Below are 15,968 nucleotides of genomic sequence, written 5' to 3' on the forward strand. Positions count from 1 at the left end.
ATTCTTTGTAATGGAACAAAATATGCAATTTACAAAGTAGGTTGTCAGACTCAAATTTTTTAAGTTTGTCTTACCTTGAAGAGTAATCTTTTCCCTATCGGCTGTCAAAATTTGGCAGCTTAAAACTAAACCAAAATCAAGAAATTACCAGTTTTTCTACACAATATTTTTTTCGGACAGACACTGCTTTCACTGAGAAATAGGAGATGTTTTCATTGATATTGCTGCACACCACACCTGAAGGACCATAAATCTTTAGGCCATCTTTTCTCCCTTTTCTATGAAACCACACCTCTTAACTCTCTCTTGTTTAAGTCACATTTCGAACGGGTTAGGATGGTGCAATTTTAACAAGTTATATATCATTTTAAAGCTTAGAGTTCATTCTTTCAAACTATGTAGAAAGTGAAAATTTATTTCAGCCTTCTTTTTGTGGGTTTTGAGCTGGGCAGTCACATTTTTCTTTTTAAATGCTGAATAATGGATAGTGGTTAAAACTTCAAGCGACTGTAATGCTGGTTTTGTTCATTTTGTAATCCAATGAAATGCACTCTGAAAGCCACCACATTACAATGAAAACACACTGTACACACAATCAAAAACTGTAACCATCATAAAGGGGGTCTGTCAGTTAGGTCTCACCTTCCTGTCGCTGAAGTTGATGAAGTAGTTGGTCTGGTTGATGAAGAAGACCTCAATGGCACTCCGCCTCAGGTTGTAGCGTCTCAGATGGACCTCTCGGAGGTGAGACAGGGACCATTTGAAGTCCTGGCCAAACACTGCTCAGATCGAATTCAAAAAGGGACACAAACTTTGAAGTCTGTACCATTTTATATCATTCTGACTTTGAGCGGAAACAATTTAGAACAACTCTTTTAAATGATCAGACTGACCAGGTGGGAGTAAAAAAAAACCAAATGAACAAAAAAAAAAAACACAAACAAACAAACAAACAAACAAATGCCCAAAATCTATTTCAATTTTGCAAACTGTGCATTTTGTGGATTTTTTCATTGTTTATGAATGATATGGAGCTACTATGGGCCAGTGGATAAGGCAACTGTATCTCACTCACCGTTCCCAGTATAAGCCAGTTGGCAGCAGTGGCTGCAATTTAGAACAGCATTTGTACCCCATAGCCAAGTCCAATTAGAGGGACTACAAGCAGACTACTACTAGACTAATAGTAACATTCAAATGACGATCCATGCACCACTTAAAGTATAACGTTTTCACAATAGTCCCACTTTTTTTCTGAAAAGTCATGATATTTGCGATGCAAAGAGTGTATGAATGCTGTCCAAAGTTGTACCAGGTTTTATACTCCATCATGCAAGGCTTACAGGACTGTTGGGTCAAAGCCAGGTCAAACTCTGAGACTTATACATGCACGGTTTGGCCTCGCTCAAACCAATGCGATTTGAGTCATGATTTTGCTTTGTAAACTGATGTGATTTGGATCATGATTTTTTTTTTTCAGTGCGTGTGAATGGGCAGAGAATTCTGCAGGCACCCACCTTCTTCCTTCTCGGGGCTGGTGTCGTAGAAGTAGACGTGGGTGGTGGTGACCTCCAGCTTGCCTGGGATGACGTCCACTAAGGTGATGAGCTGGCAGTCCTCTGAGACGACCACCTTCTCCTTCACCGTCTCGCCCTGGTCCTCTCCTCCCCTGGTATCAAAATAGAAATTGAAGGAATGCTGTCAAGACTCGACAGTCTTTGCTTCATCTGTGGCCCCTTTTTTCTCTCTCTAACCCATCTTCCTACCTCCTCTTAACTAGCCTCAAAATTTCTCTCCCTTTCTTCTTTACCTCCTTCTCCTATTTCTTGTTTCGGTTCTTCTGTTCCCAAAAGTGCTGATTTTATTGATGCAGATTTCCATACTGCAAAGTTTGCAAACAGAGCGTAACAACTTGGAGACAAATCCTTACTCTTTTGAGGTCTTTGCTGATTAGAATGTGTTATAAGACCAAAAAGAAAATGTTATTATGGAAATCACCACAAACAATTTTTAAAAAGTATTTCGGTGTCAATGATGTCCATCTCTACTCTCTGTTTGAAGTTCATCATACCTCTTTTATACAAGAACAATATCACTAAGGCCATGTATGTACAATACTAACACCATCGCCACCACCACCACCACCACCATTACCACCATCGTCTTCGTCGTCGCCGTCGTCATGGTCGTCATTGTCGTCATCATATTCATCATAATAGTCAGAGTATTGCCCTAGTAATCACTCTCACAATCACTGTCATCACCATCATCACCACCATCACCACCACCACCTCCTCCATCATCATCATCATCATCACAACCCTCATCATGAGCTCATCATAAGAATCAGTGTCATCTTCAGTATGAACGATCATCATCATCAGTATCATCATCATCACCATGTCCACTCGTGTTGTCATCCGTCTTTACCCCTCAACATTGACGAGATTCCACTCCTCGTCTCCCAGCCTGTCGTCCTGTAGCTCCATGTCGCTGACCCGCGCCTCTTTCGCCACCGCCAGAGGGAGAGCTTGTGACTCCTCCTTGGCCACTCCTTGAGGACGAAAAGAGGTCTTTGTTCAAACTTTCTTTTGCAGACATTTTTTTTTTTTTTGCCACTGTTTGACAAATTGCCCTAACATTGTTGTAAACAAGCACTGAATTAGTCAGTGTTTTATTCGTAGCCATAATGGAAAATCATGGGTATACATGTACATACTCAGACAGGAATTGAACCTACAGCCCTTAGATGATAGGTTTGAATCTTGTTTGTGTATGCATGACCAAGATTTTTTATAATGGCTACTATCAAACACTGATTAATTCGGTGCTTATTTATATTGATGTACGACAATTTGTCAATCAGTTGCAATAGAAACTTGATGCTAGATTTCATTAATTTGAACAGAAATTTTTGGTCACTGTGAATTCATTAATGCTTTCTCAAATTTGGCCTTGTTTAGTAACTGAACCAATTTTGGATGGACCTCCCTCTCTCTCCTACATGTTTACACTAATATGATAAACATAGGCCATTGCATGGAAAAATGCCAGTTACGGTCAGGCTAGGGGAAGGTTCAATTCATTTCATTCATTCAATTCATTCGTTTATTCATGTCATTTTCGGATAAAACAATACAACAGTATTGGATTTTACAATACACAAAAAGATAATCAATCATTTACATATAACAGTGAAAATGAAAAAAGAGAACTTGAGAAAAGCCAAAAAGGCCTTGTGAAGTAAGTTCCCTTACGAGTATGCACAAAATAATTGATTTTTAAGGTACAAAGTGTAGACATGGATAGAAAACCAACAAAAACAACAAAACATAACATAACAAAACAAAACAAAAACATAAGACAAATGATATGATAAATTGACTATGTGTGATTTGCTAGAAGGTTTATTTTCAAAAATTTCTTAAATGAGGACAGGCTATTTCGTGAACAAATATCTCTAGGAATCGAATACCAGATTAACGGAAATTGGTGACGTACGGAGTTTGAAACCAGATTTGTTTTTACTACCCACATATGAAATCTATTGCAGTTTCATGTATTGTATTTATGAATTTCATTATTAGTTGAAAACATACATGAAATATTATGAGGTAACATATCTTTGAAATAATAAAATCCCAAAACAGCGGTATTATAAGTATACAAATCAAATACATTCAAAGTATTAAATTTACGAAAAAGAGGAGCCGAATGAGCAAGATAATGACTACAAGAGCATATTCGTAATGCTTTTTTCTGCAATTTATGTAAAACTTCTATCTTTGTTTTACTATATTTGCCCCATACAGATACACAATAATTAAGATACGGAAGCATAAATGTATTATACAGCAAAAAAAGTGCAAACTCTGGAAGAATATTTTTCAATCTATATAATATGCCTACACATTTAGATACCTTATTTGCTACATTCGTTATATGTACAGGAGGTCTACATTAAAATCACCTGTTATAAATATATTTCTATGTTCCTTCGTTACAGTACAGAGGGCTTCAGAATAAAATTCTATGAAATCGTCAACATTTGAGTCCGGTTTTCTATAAATGACACCAACAGTGTATTTGGAGTTATCATGTACAAAATCAATAAACAAATACTCACAAATACCGCGACTATCAATTTCACTTGAAAGCAAAAATATCCGATCGAATTTGAAAAAAAAAAAAATTCTTTATAAAGAGACCAACACCTCCTCCACGACCAAAAACTCTATCTGAATGAATGAAAGTATAACCGGGTAAATTAAATGGAATCACAGGGTCTTTACATATCCATGTTTCTGATATTGCAATTATACTAAAAGAGTGCTTCAGTGAGGACAAAAATGTGGATATATCTTCAAAATTCTTCGGGAGACTACGGGCATTAAAATGAATCATACTAAGTTCTGAGGTGTATTTGCAATGCACATTAAATTCATCAGAGGTAAAACAATTAAATGAACTGTGGGTATTAAACAAATGAAAATCAGGATCGATGCTAGTGAATGGATTATTCATGTCGCACGAGATTGAGTTGGTATATCTGCAATGAGCGGAAATAAACATACGACAGCATTGTTGTTCTGGCAATAAACTGAAAAAGCATAGTATTGATACACTCTACGTTATATACCGATTCAAGAATCATAACACAAACAACACATCTACCATCCTCAATGTGAACAAACATGGAAGAAAACACACACATAAAAAAGGAAATCATACAAATGAAATCTTACAGAAAAAAAAAAAAATTCAGGAGAGCGAGTGAAAGGTGCAAAGAGAGATGTTGGAGTCAGTACGCATTTTTAAATTATTAACTCTGTAATCCACATCCATTTAAATTTTCAAAAGTAATACCTACAAGCTGTATATTATAAAAGAGCTTTCATCTTGTGTAGGTATACATCATGTGTGTTCAGTTTCAACAGGCTGACTGGTCTTCAATTCAAGAGACAGGTAAGTATAGCAGGTCAGTTATAGGTATTGTAGCTTAAGTCTTCAGTGCAGTTGATGATTTTCTTCTGTACAATGTACATTCCAATTCCTTTTCTTCATCATATTGATATTTTTGCAATAATTGACAGATAATGTCACTCGCAGCATCGTGGTTTGGAAGTTTTTTTGTGGGTGAATCTAGGTAATCTGGCAAATAATAATACAAAATTAGGACAAAATACATGACAAGTACTTAGATACTACTTTGGTCCCATAGGAGATGTTTAGGGTCTCATAAATTAACACAAGTCAACATGCACTTGCATTGCATAAGTCTTTTAACCCGTTGAGAATGGACTAATTTTGCTACAACACACATTTCCCGTAGACACTTGCCCGAGTATACTTGGAGCCCGTCCTCAACGGGTCAAACAGGGATCTCTGCTAACCTGTATTATCTCTCTGCTGGCTGGCCTCCAGGTGACAGTCATAGTTGTAGTTCTGGGTCAGCTTCAGCCTCATGCGGGAGAAGTTCTCCTGCGAGGACAGCTTCCAGTAGATCTCCTCAGGATTCCTGCGTGGAAAGGAGTGGGAGGCAAGTTCTTAAAGGACAAGTTCACCTTCATAAACATAAGGATTGAGAGAATGTAGCAATATTAGTAGAACACATCATTGAAAGTTTGAGGAAAATCGGACAATCCGTTCAAAAGTTATGAATTTTTGAAGTTTTTTGTGCAGTAACCGCTGGATGAGAAGACTACTGCAGTGTGTGAAAAACTTAGATGTCACTTGCGTACAACAATATAAGGAAAATATAAAGAGAATTTCACAAAATTTCATCTTATGAAAAAAGTACACATTCCCCCGACTCGTTACCGACAAATGTTATGAGTAATATTATTCCCCCTGCCTTTAGAAAGAGGCAAGTCAAGTGCTCTTTTATTATGCGAAAAAAGTGAAAATATGTTGAATTTTCTTTATATTTTCTTAATACTGTTGTACGCATATGACTCACAAGCTGTAGTAGTCTCCTCAGCCAGCGGTTCCAACACAAAAATTTTAAAAATTCATAACTTTTGCATCGATTGTCCAATTTTCCTCAAACTTTCACTGATGTGTTCTACTAATTTTGTTGCATTCTCTCAATCCTTATGTTTATGAAGGTGAACTTGTCCTTTAAATCATTTCTCTACAAGCCACAACCATAGTCTGCATACAGGCAAATCTCTTTTGGAAATAAACTCTATCGTAACGTCTTCAAAATACCATTGCCCTGAGAGTTGAGTCCTAATATTCCTCTGATAAAAGACACCAAATTCATCTTCGGTGTATTTTGTTGCATTTTTTATTTTAAAAAGGATTTATAGATCGATTTTCCTCACTGCTACCGAAAAGGAACATATTCTATGATGAAACCATTTGTTAATCTCGAGTCTGGTCTGATGAAAACACCTTCTTTATTCATCTTAAAGACATGCAGTTCATGCGGAAAAACACAAAGTACAGAGCATTCACAACAAGAAACAGATTGCTGTTTATGTTAACATTAATCATGACTGCATATATACATGTATCATAATACTTTACATCAAGTAACTAGAGAAGCACTCTGCTAGCACTGACCTCCGCCAAGCAGCTCATTTTCATCAATGATCTTGTTCTCCAAATGAGATTAGTGATTTCAACTCGTACATAAATGCATGCTGAAAATTGCCCGATTTCCCAATATACATAGAACCTTTTGTTACATCATCAGCTTTCAGCTGCACGGAGCCTGCACGGAGCAACGGAGCCTGACCGGAGCAACGGAGCCTGAGCAAAGCAAGCACTGTAATGCGTGTATGCAAACTTCAAAAATGTGCAGCTTGAACTCCCAAGTTTATTGACCCTACCTGCCAAAATATAAAAAATCCTTCATAAAACCATAAAAATTTCCGAATCACTACAAAAATCAAATCACCTGTTCCTTGTGTTATTCTCAACCTTTCCAATAAGTTTCATCCAAATTCGTTTACAACTTTTTGAGTTATTTTGCACACTGACAAACAAACATACAAACAAACAAACTAACTAACAAACAAATGCCAATGAAAACATAACCTCCTTCCTTGATGGAGTAATAATATACAACCAACTTGGTGAGAGGGATAATGCTTCAGGAGAGGGAGGGAGAGAGAGGTTGTAATTGTAAATGTATAAGAATCAAGTGTTTAACATTTGTAACTCCAGCAGTGTCTGGGTATGTCTCACCTCTCTGCCCACGCTCCCCTCTCTCCAATCAGGAACCTCTTTGCTGCCCTCCACTGTCTCATGGTAGACTGATGCTGATTGGTCAATTTGGTGCACATGGAGGCGTACCTGGCATTCTCTGTCTTGCAGAGAGCATTGAACGGCTCTGTCACCTGAGCCTGATAATCAGACACAACAAGAAACAGGTTTTACTGTATTTGTGAGGTGAAATTATATTCTGTGGTAAATGATGCACAAATTTGCAATGGGGATGCAAAAACAACAACAAAAACAACAAACCAACACCAAGAGGTGCTGAATGAAAGAAAGATATTATTCAGAGGGGTGAAGGTTCAGGTGTTAACCTGTAAAGGGAGACAAATTGAAGAAACTCACCCCTGAACCAAGAGATGCTATTTGCAAATGAGAACAGTGCAGCCTGTTTTGCTATCATTACACCATGAGCTTGTGCTTCATCGAGCTCATTGCATAATATTACACTGTCATACAAACATTGAATCTTGTACAGTATTCATCGCATAATCGGGACAGGTTGGGAGTAGCAAACACGGCCCCTTTAAGCGAGGTGCCCGATTTCGCGATGAGTACTCACCATACACTAACGGCATACGACATGTACATGTAGTGCACACACACACACACACAAACACACACATGCATACTGACGTACTGTACATGTACATGAATACACAACACGCTACCCCTCGGCGCGACCCTCCAGCTCTCCATGCATTCTCGCAATGATGTAGAGTAATCGCAACCGGGTTCGATTCTTCTGTCAAACACGCGTGTACACGTAATCAATGTCAGCTCATAGTCTAGATTCATAAAACGTTACCTATTCGCACATACATTGAACCCTTCTCATCTTTCACGCTCTCCCTCCCACTCTCTCCCCCATTTCACTGAATACGTAACTGTTCATAGCCCTCATTTCAATCACGTAACTTTTGCCCAGTCACAACTGAGGAAGATTGTGACGTACACACAGATCACAGTGTACAGCTAGCTGTATTGAAAGTTGAAACCAAAGACAGTAGATAACAAGATACGAAGGCGCGCGATAACAATGGACTTTGCCCTCAGAGTGTATGACTGAGATTAAACAACGCACACAGCCTGGGCTGTATGAGCGAGGCATGTTTTTTATTGGATGTGAGTCGAGTAGGAATTGCAAGCGAGCACATGGCTTTGCTTTAAATGTAGGGGAGAAAAATGTTCGCGAAGGCATGTGCTTTGCAATGGCATGGGTATGGATACTTATACACGGCGCTTTCATGGCTATGCATGTACATGTACTGGATGGACGGAGGTCAAAACACACCAATCCGAAGCTTGCTTTGTAAGTTTGTTGTAAACGACAACTGATACGGAATCTTTGAAATATTGTTGTGGTATTTTGGTAGATTTTTTGTGTAAAATATTAACAAAATCAAAGATCGCTTGAAGAAAAATTGTCCCGTTTATCAGAGGTCCCCGCCCGATTATCCAGTGAAAATAACGTGCGTTGGAAATGTTTCTGGGAAGCGTATATCATTTAAGCGAGGATCCCGATTATCAGATGCCCGATTATGCGATGAATACTGTACTGACACTGGCTGTTCTTGAAATTACAAGGAAGTAACAACATTCGTCTAACTCTCTAAACTGTAACAGTTCATAACTTTTTTTTCTTTTTTTTTGGTGTGTGTCTGATTTTCAGCCAAAATTTTCACTGGTCCACTTCTCTGAATTTTTCTGTATTGATAAAAAGCAACATAATATGAGGATGGAATTTCCTTTTTGCATCAGAGTGGACATTGTACATTCTGGTGGCAGCAAAAATGTCACATAAATAGGAAAGAAAATGCCTTTCACCCTTTGAATACGGTTACTAGATGTGCTAAGTGTTAGTTCTATGGGAATCTTTGGTTATTGGAGGTGACGATTTAAGCCACTGTTTACCATTGGGAGCAGTGATTAAAAAAATGCTCAAATTATCACATTTGATGCATATTTATAGTTCAGTTGTATCCCAAAACATCCTATCATATAAAATTTGGCAATAAAGTCACAACTATAAGGAGATACATTGTATCACTTATTTTCTCAATAAACCGTAACTGTAGATGGCTTATTCTAGAAACGATTATAATCAAAGCACTGTTCACATTTTGTATATCTAACAATACTTATGTTGATTATACTGATTAACATTTTTACGTTGGATGTTTCTATCCCCAACTCACATTTCAGAACTATTTTGAAGTACGAAAGCTGTTTTTTTTTTTAATCTGCAAATGATAAAAAGTGACTCTGAAAACTCACAGTGAATTTCAGCTTGCTCTCCCCTCTCTCCCGCTCCCTCTTGTGGATATTTGTGTTCATCACGTCGAAACACTTCCTCCAGAAGCGCGACATCTTCGCCGAAATGTCCGAGTAGTTGTTGGTGATGAACTCATGCATAAAGGGTTTCACCTACGCAGCGGCGCATTTGCAAAAATACCAAAGATTTGATTAAACTTGATCTGATTTGATTTCTGCATTCTTCAAAGAATGCACACATGCTTTGATACATGATATGATAAACTACAAAGTATAATCCTACATGAATGTATATAACGGCCGGAAGCAATACATTTTTGACACACATATCATTATGTAGTATTCTTCTCCCTTCATGAAGAGTGAAATTTTTAAACGATTTTGACATGAAAGAGATCGGAATCCACTCTCAAACCATAATGATCTTGAAAACTCCAGTAAAAGCTTCTGAAAGAAAATACTATATCATGGGGGAATTTGAACATAACAATACAACACAAGAATTACAAACAAAAAGAAATTAGAAAACAAACTCTTGAATAAGAGGAGATATTTGCGATAAATACATGTAGCTATGACATCACACTTTGGTACTGGCAGTGAAAATGTAAGAAACTGAACATTGCGAAATCCAGCCTTTATAATAGAGCAGTCGCACATTTAGGCCTGATTGTTTGTTCGTTTCTAAATGATGGATAGCAGTGTCACTTGTATATGGCCAAACAATTCCAGGTGTAATATTTAAGTTATGAGCCAAATCTCCAATGATATCAGAGTTACCTAGACCACTCTCCCCCTAACTTACAATGATACCTAGAAAGGTTTCTCACAGAACGTCCATATTTTCATTTCCCCTTTAAAGACCCCATACCTGCTTCTCTATGTACATCCTCCACTCGTCGGAGCGGCAGTATTCCTTGAAATCCTCCACAAAGGTCGGACTCGTCTCAGTGGACGGGAGGTTGAGGAGGAAGGTGGCCATGCCCAGAGTGTCCCGGTACTTGTCGATCATCGCCCTGGCCAGCGGGATCATGTAGGCAAAGGAGTCTTCGGCACCTGTTGTGAGGAGAGTTGAGAAAGAACACACACTTGTACGTGAATGAAATAAGCCAGTTTGTTCCAATCTGAGCATGTGCAGAAAAATGTCATTGCAGACCTTCTCTTGAAATGGATTTGCAACTAAGGTATTCAAAACCTTGATAGGGCTCCATGACAACTGTGTTATAGATGAACCAGGTGCAGATTGGTATTTAAAGGTAAATGCGCATTCTTTTCAGCAACATTAACATATGCCATTCATGCAGCACTGACATGTGAATTACCACTTCCTGCATGGCTGTCTTCAACTGCTCTTCTTGAAGACTATTCCATGTTTTGCAAAGTATGTGGTTGGAGAGGTCATTGCAGACTAGTGCTAACTGTGAAATAGTCTATTTAAACCAATCATAACTTGATTTCAATGTAGTTGGAGCAACTAAGAACTGCACATTGCTTCTGAAAATACTATTTTACAAGCAATATTACCTCATCTATGACAAATAAACACACAAGAAATAAAAGGGTGATTCAGAAGATGCAATAAGAAAGTATTACAGGTGACAATGACTACGTTAGGCAACTGGTCCCTTGCAAATAAGAACCTGGGCCCCTTTTCATAGAAGATGTTAGGACAGCAAGTCTAGCTAGAATAGCAACAGCCAATCAGGATGCTGGATTCTTGTTGTTACCATGACATTTGCCATTCCAGCAAGAGTTGCTATCCTAACATCTCTTTATGAAATGGGGCCCAGGTGTTGCTCTTTGCTCACCATCAGTGTCATCCATGCTGGAGACGAGAGCCTCATCCAGAGAGCCCAGGAAGAAACAGGCCTCACTCGGCTCGGCGATTGGTCGAGACTGGATCAGGTGATGCAGTCTTGCCGATGCCATCGCACAAATCTGTGGTATGATTGAAGTGAGGGGATATCTCCTGGATGAACTTCAAAAGCTCTCAGAACAACCACCACCAACACCACTGTCAACCTCGCTGAGCAATCATTACCTCCATAATGACTAGATCTGTCACAGCTATCTTTGCTTCAACAATCACTATCATCATCTTCACAGTCATCATTACCACCACCGTTATCACAACCAGCACCAACACCATCACCACCACCACCACCACTTACATTTATCACCATCATCACCCTCACCGACATCAATACTGTCACCTTTCCATCATCATCATACGACCATTATCATCATGAACAATGCTTTAGTCCTCCTCCTCCCCCTCCTCCTCCTCATCATCATCATCATCATCATTACCATCATCATCATCATCACCATCACCACCATCATCATCGTCATCGTAGTCATCATCGTCATCATCGTCATCATCATCATCATCATCACTCATGATTATCCTCACCATTTCCATCACCAACATCCCGATGCACCCTTTCACTCACTTTATCTAGCCTAAACAGCTATTCAAGGCCTTGACTTTACGCTATTTCATACAAAATAAGCTCAGTACCAGTATAAGAGGTACTTGAAAGTCCCCTCCTCTCCCTATCCATCCCCTCTCCACACCCCTTGAGGTGTAGGGTGCATCGCTTACCTCCAGATCTTTATGAGATGCAAACCGAAGGAGAAGCCTCAGTCCCAGCTGCGACATGTCCTTCCACTCGTCAAACTCCGCTGTCAGCGTCCACACCTGGAGTACATCCAGTAAGTCGACCACACCCTCCTCAAGCTACAGAGGGGTGACAGGCCAGGGTTAATATTACGGCAAATTGATAACTATGGATGGAGAAGGGTGACACTACATTTGCTCCTGCCCCAATTGCTCCGTCCTTATTTTCTCCAAGGACTTAGGGTTAGGTTTAGGGTTGTTATAGGATTTTAAGTTTAGTTTGATGTGAGGATTAGGATCAGGGTTGGGGTTATATTTGTGGGTAGAATCTATGTTTGGCTTAGTGTGCAGATATTTCATGGGAGCAATTGTTGTAGGAGCAAATGCCATGGAACTATGAAGAAGATCTATCTATGCTTCTTTAACCTCTCTACAGGCTGACAGGGGTTGACTTTAAATATTCATCTATTCCTAGCAAATCATTAAAAAAAAAAAAAAAATCAACACAGTTTACTGTTTCCACTAAATGAATTCTAGAAAGAATACAATTTTTTGTTTGTAGTTAACTCATAGTATCCTATCAAATTTTCGAATATTCACGTAGTGATAACTGCAAAACAAGCCAATGCTGAGAACATGTATCATGGTAAAGACCTGATGAAGACTGTTGAATGGTCAACATGAACACACTCATGCTAGCATTTACACTTTTTTGTTTAAACGTACTTCTTCCTGTCTACAGATGTGTAGACCACTAATGACATCACATCCCTGTCTGAATGATTGTTACCAGTGATTTTTGTTGGATGCCTTGCTGGTGATTGCCATTGTACTCAACAGCATTAAAAAGCGATATAGCCTTAGGTTGTCTGCTTATCATGTGAAGAAGACTGTGAGGTGACCCACCTTCACGCTCCAGCTCTGCGCATCCGACCCGCTGACCCCGAAGAGGAAGTCGTAGACGAGCTTGACGACATAGAGGGCGTTCTCCGAGTTGGAGAGATTGCCCGGGCCGGACGACCTCACGTCCCCCGCAGCGCCCTCTAGCAGCTTCTCCAGCATCTGGCGTTTGATCAGGTTGACCGACCGCAGGATTTGATGGGAGCCGGCCAGGTCACTGATGCATTTGAAGACCTGACCCCTGGCCTGGAGGACAGTACATGAATGTATGCATGTGGGACTGAGTAATGCATTAACAGGGGAATGAAACCCCAATACACATGTGGATTGAGTGAATGCAGCAATATCTGTAAAATACATCAGCAAAGTTTGAGGAAACTCAGACAATCTGTTGAAAAGTCAAAATTTTTTATAGTTTCAGTGCAGCCATCGCTTGATGAGAAGACTACTACAGTTCCTGATGTCACAAAGCTATCACAAAAGTTTAGAGAGAATTCCCCAAAATTACATATTCCCTCAACTTGCTACTGATACGTGATTAAGGGCAACATTATTCCCTCTGCTTTCTGAAAGAGGTAAGTCAAGTGCTCTTTCATTGTGCTAGAAATGTGAAAATATGTTGAATTCTCTTTATTCTTTCTTTACATCGTTTTCCATACATAACGTCACAAAATGTTGTAGTCTTCCCATTCAGTGATGGCTGCATCAAAACTTTGAAACCTCATAACTTTTGAATGAATTGTTTGATTTTCCTCAAACTTCCCATATGTGTTCTACTGATATTTCTGCATTCCCTCAGTTCACATATGTATTTTGGTTTCATTCTTCAAGCTGTCTACATGTAGTACTTCATGAGAAATGACTGCTGGTAGCAGAATTATCCATCCTTCAAATATACAATATATGCAGAGTAATGGGGCATACTTCACAAATATCACCTTACATTGCCTCTAGGCATCAGCTTTCAAAGAAAAAAATTGAGAAAAGATGCAAAAGCATATTTTGCCAAGATCCGCAGGATGACAAGAATTGTGCTGCTTGAATTTTCTTCAGATTTCCAAAGAGCACTTTTCATATTTATAAGAAGTTACCACCAGATGAATACATGTGCCTCAGGATTCCACAATGGATTTACATGAACATGTTTGACTTCCTGTATATCCTCAACAACAAATGGATCACAAGCAATCCTAATTCTGATGGTGGGAATTTTCCTCTCCTCATTGGGAAAACAATTGCCAACTGTGTAATTTGAGGTCCACACTGAACTGGTGGACAAGTGACAAAATATAAAGTAGCAGTTGAAATGCCCTGCGGCACGTTGTATTCCTCAGAGTTAAGACTGGTTAGAATAAAAATATTGAAATTCATGCACAAATTCATGAGCTTTTGCTTGGCTAAATGCCAAATCTAGTAACTTGTGAGAATTCTTGACTTTTGAAAAAAAAAGGAGCATTGTGTCACAGGGGATGAGGCCCATGACCCTCAAATGGAAGAGCTGTGGTTCAAAGCCTGCCACATGCCAATATGTAGGTCTGATAATAGAGTGCTTGACCAGTTCTGTCCCTCTTGATCCTAACTTAAAGATGGGCATCTTGCAAAGCTGGGGTGATTACGACTGCAATGCCTTTAGGAACAGCAGTGCTAACACTGTAGATGATACCATCAGTCAAGTAAGATAATGCTATGACCGTTTTCGTGACTGTTTAAACGGAATCTGGGCCCTGAAATTGTTGCTGACTGGTCTGTGCAGGACTTACCACCCATGCATCCTCAGTACATCCTTCTTGTCCAACCCACATGATCTGGACCAGGATTTTAATCAGGGTGTCCACCAAGGTCTGCTCGTTGCGCTCCCTCTGCATGACTCCGCCCGGACTCACGTCGAAGGGTGCCATCTCCCGGTCCGAGGAGGAAATGTCCAGGTCTGAGGGCCGGGTCAGGCTCACGCCACTGTCCACGACGCACACAATGCTGGAGTTGTCGGGCGTGTCTATGCTCAGCATGCTCTCCGTGGCGATGGAGTCCGTGTCGACCGAGATCGGCAGGGACCAGCTCGACTCAGACTGGGACGGGGGCATGCCGGGAATCGAGGGGGAACACTCCGAAGCGGGGGTGTGGTCGATGACGATTTGCATGGGTCTCGGCGGCGGGTTGCTCGCCGAGGAGTCGCTGTGTTCGCGATCCAAGGATGTCGCCTCCTGGCTGAGTTGCTCTGAGCTGGCATGTGAGGCAGTGTCGTAGTTCACCACCGCCCCGTTCCCTGTTGGCGTCGGTGTCAGGGGACCCTCCATAAACCCCTCCAAGGTCGACGACACCGTTGTGAACGGGGGATGGTCTGGCGTCAGCGGGGGCGTCTGGTTGTTGTTGTTCTCCGTCGGAAGGCTGTCCAGAGATGACTCGGATGCCTGCAGCTGTTTGGTGCTGAAGAATCCGTTCATGTCCACGCTCAGGCTGTTGTTGGAGTACTCCGTCTTGATCAGGAGACGCACCAGCGTATCCTGCCAGCCTGAAATCTGGGAGATCTTCGTCTTGGCCTCGGGCTGAGTGTACAGTATGTGAAGAAGCTGAGTGCAAGCCTCTAGCTTGACCAAGGCATCTGCAGTGTGAAGAACCTGAAGCACCGCCAGCAAACCCCTGTGGTTGAGCTGCCCCTCTGTAAGAGCACATATCACAAGAAATGCTTTCAAACATGCTTCATGAAACTGCAATTCCATGGATTTAGCTGAACTATAGGCTTTATATGGTGACCAATATTTGAGCACACATCACAATAAACTGCTTAATAATCATTGCATTATGTTTATTCACTGTTTTGTTTTTGTTTTTGTTTTTTACAGCTGTAGATATAATTATACAGGATAGTTCTTGAGGAACAACTATGATGCCTATATAGTGGAAGCATTAGAAGAGCAACAAGGAAGGAAGAGAAATGAGTCGGGAGGAAAAA

The 15,968-nt window shown here is 40.2% G+C and overlaps 1 protein-coding gene across 1 annotated transcript in view; it reads right to left on the minus strand.

The window, feature by feature from the left end:
- The window catches only part of LOC139735806 (neurobeachin-like protein 1), a 95,781-nt gene that overhangs the window by 14,307 nt on the left and 65,506 nt on the right, over positions 1-15,968 (minus strand). The window contains exons 27-37 of the mRNA XM_071646556.1: positions 14,779-15,674; positions 13,025-13,264; positions 12,104-12,238; positions 11,307-11,436; positions 10,370-10,554; positions 9,502-9,651; positions 7,195-7,352; positions 5,394-5,518; positions 2,431-2,554; positions 1,518-1,669; positions 643-779 (exon numbers count right to left, since the gene is read on the minus strand). Of these exons, the coding sequence (XP_071502657.1) occupies positions 643-779; positions 1,518-1,669; positions 2,431-2,554; positions 5,394-5,518; positions 7,195-7,352; positions 9,502-9,651; positions 10,370-10,554; positions 11,307-11,436; positions 12,104-12,238; positions 13,025-13,264; positions 14,779-15,674 (2,432 nt within the window). The remainder of the gene's footprint in view (positions 1-642; positions 780-1,517; positions 1,670-2,430; positions 2,555-5,393; positions 5,519-7,194; positions 7,353-9,501; positions 9,652-10,369; positions 10,555-11,306; positions 11,437-12,103; positions 12,239-13,024; positions 13,265-14,778; positions 15,675-15,968) is intronic.

The sequence above is a fragment of the Diadema antillarum genome, unplaced genomic scaffold (genome assembly GCF_040938485.1).
Source record: "Diadema antillarum isolate AM-2024a unplaced genomic scaffold, OU_Dant_1.0 seq00000599_RagTag, whole genome shotgun sequence".
Lineage (NCBI taxonomy): Eukaryota > Metazoa > Echinodermata > Echinoidea > Diadematoida > Diadematidae > Diadema > Diadema antillarum.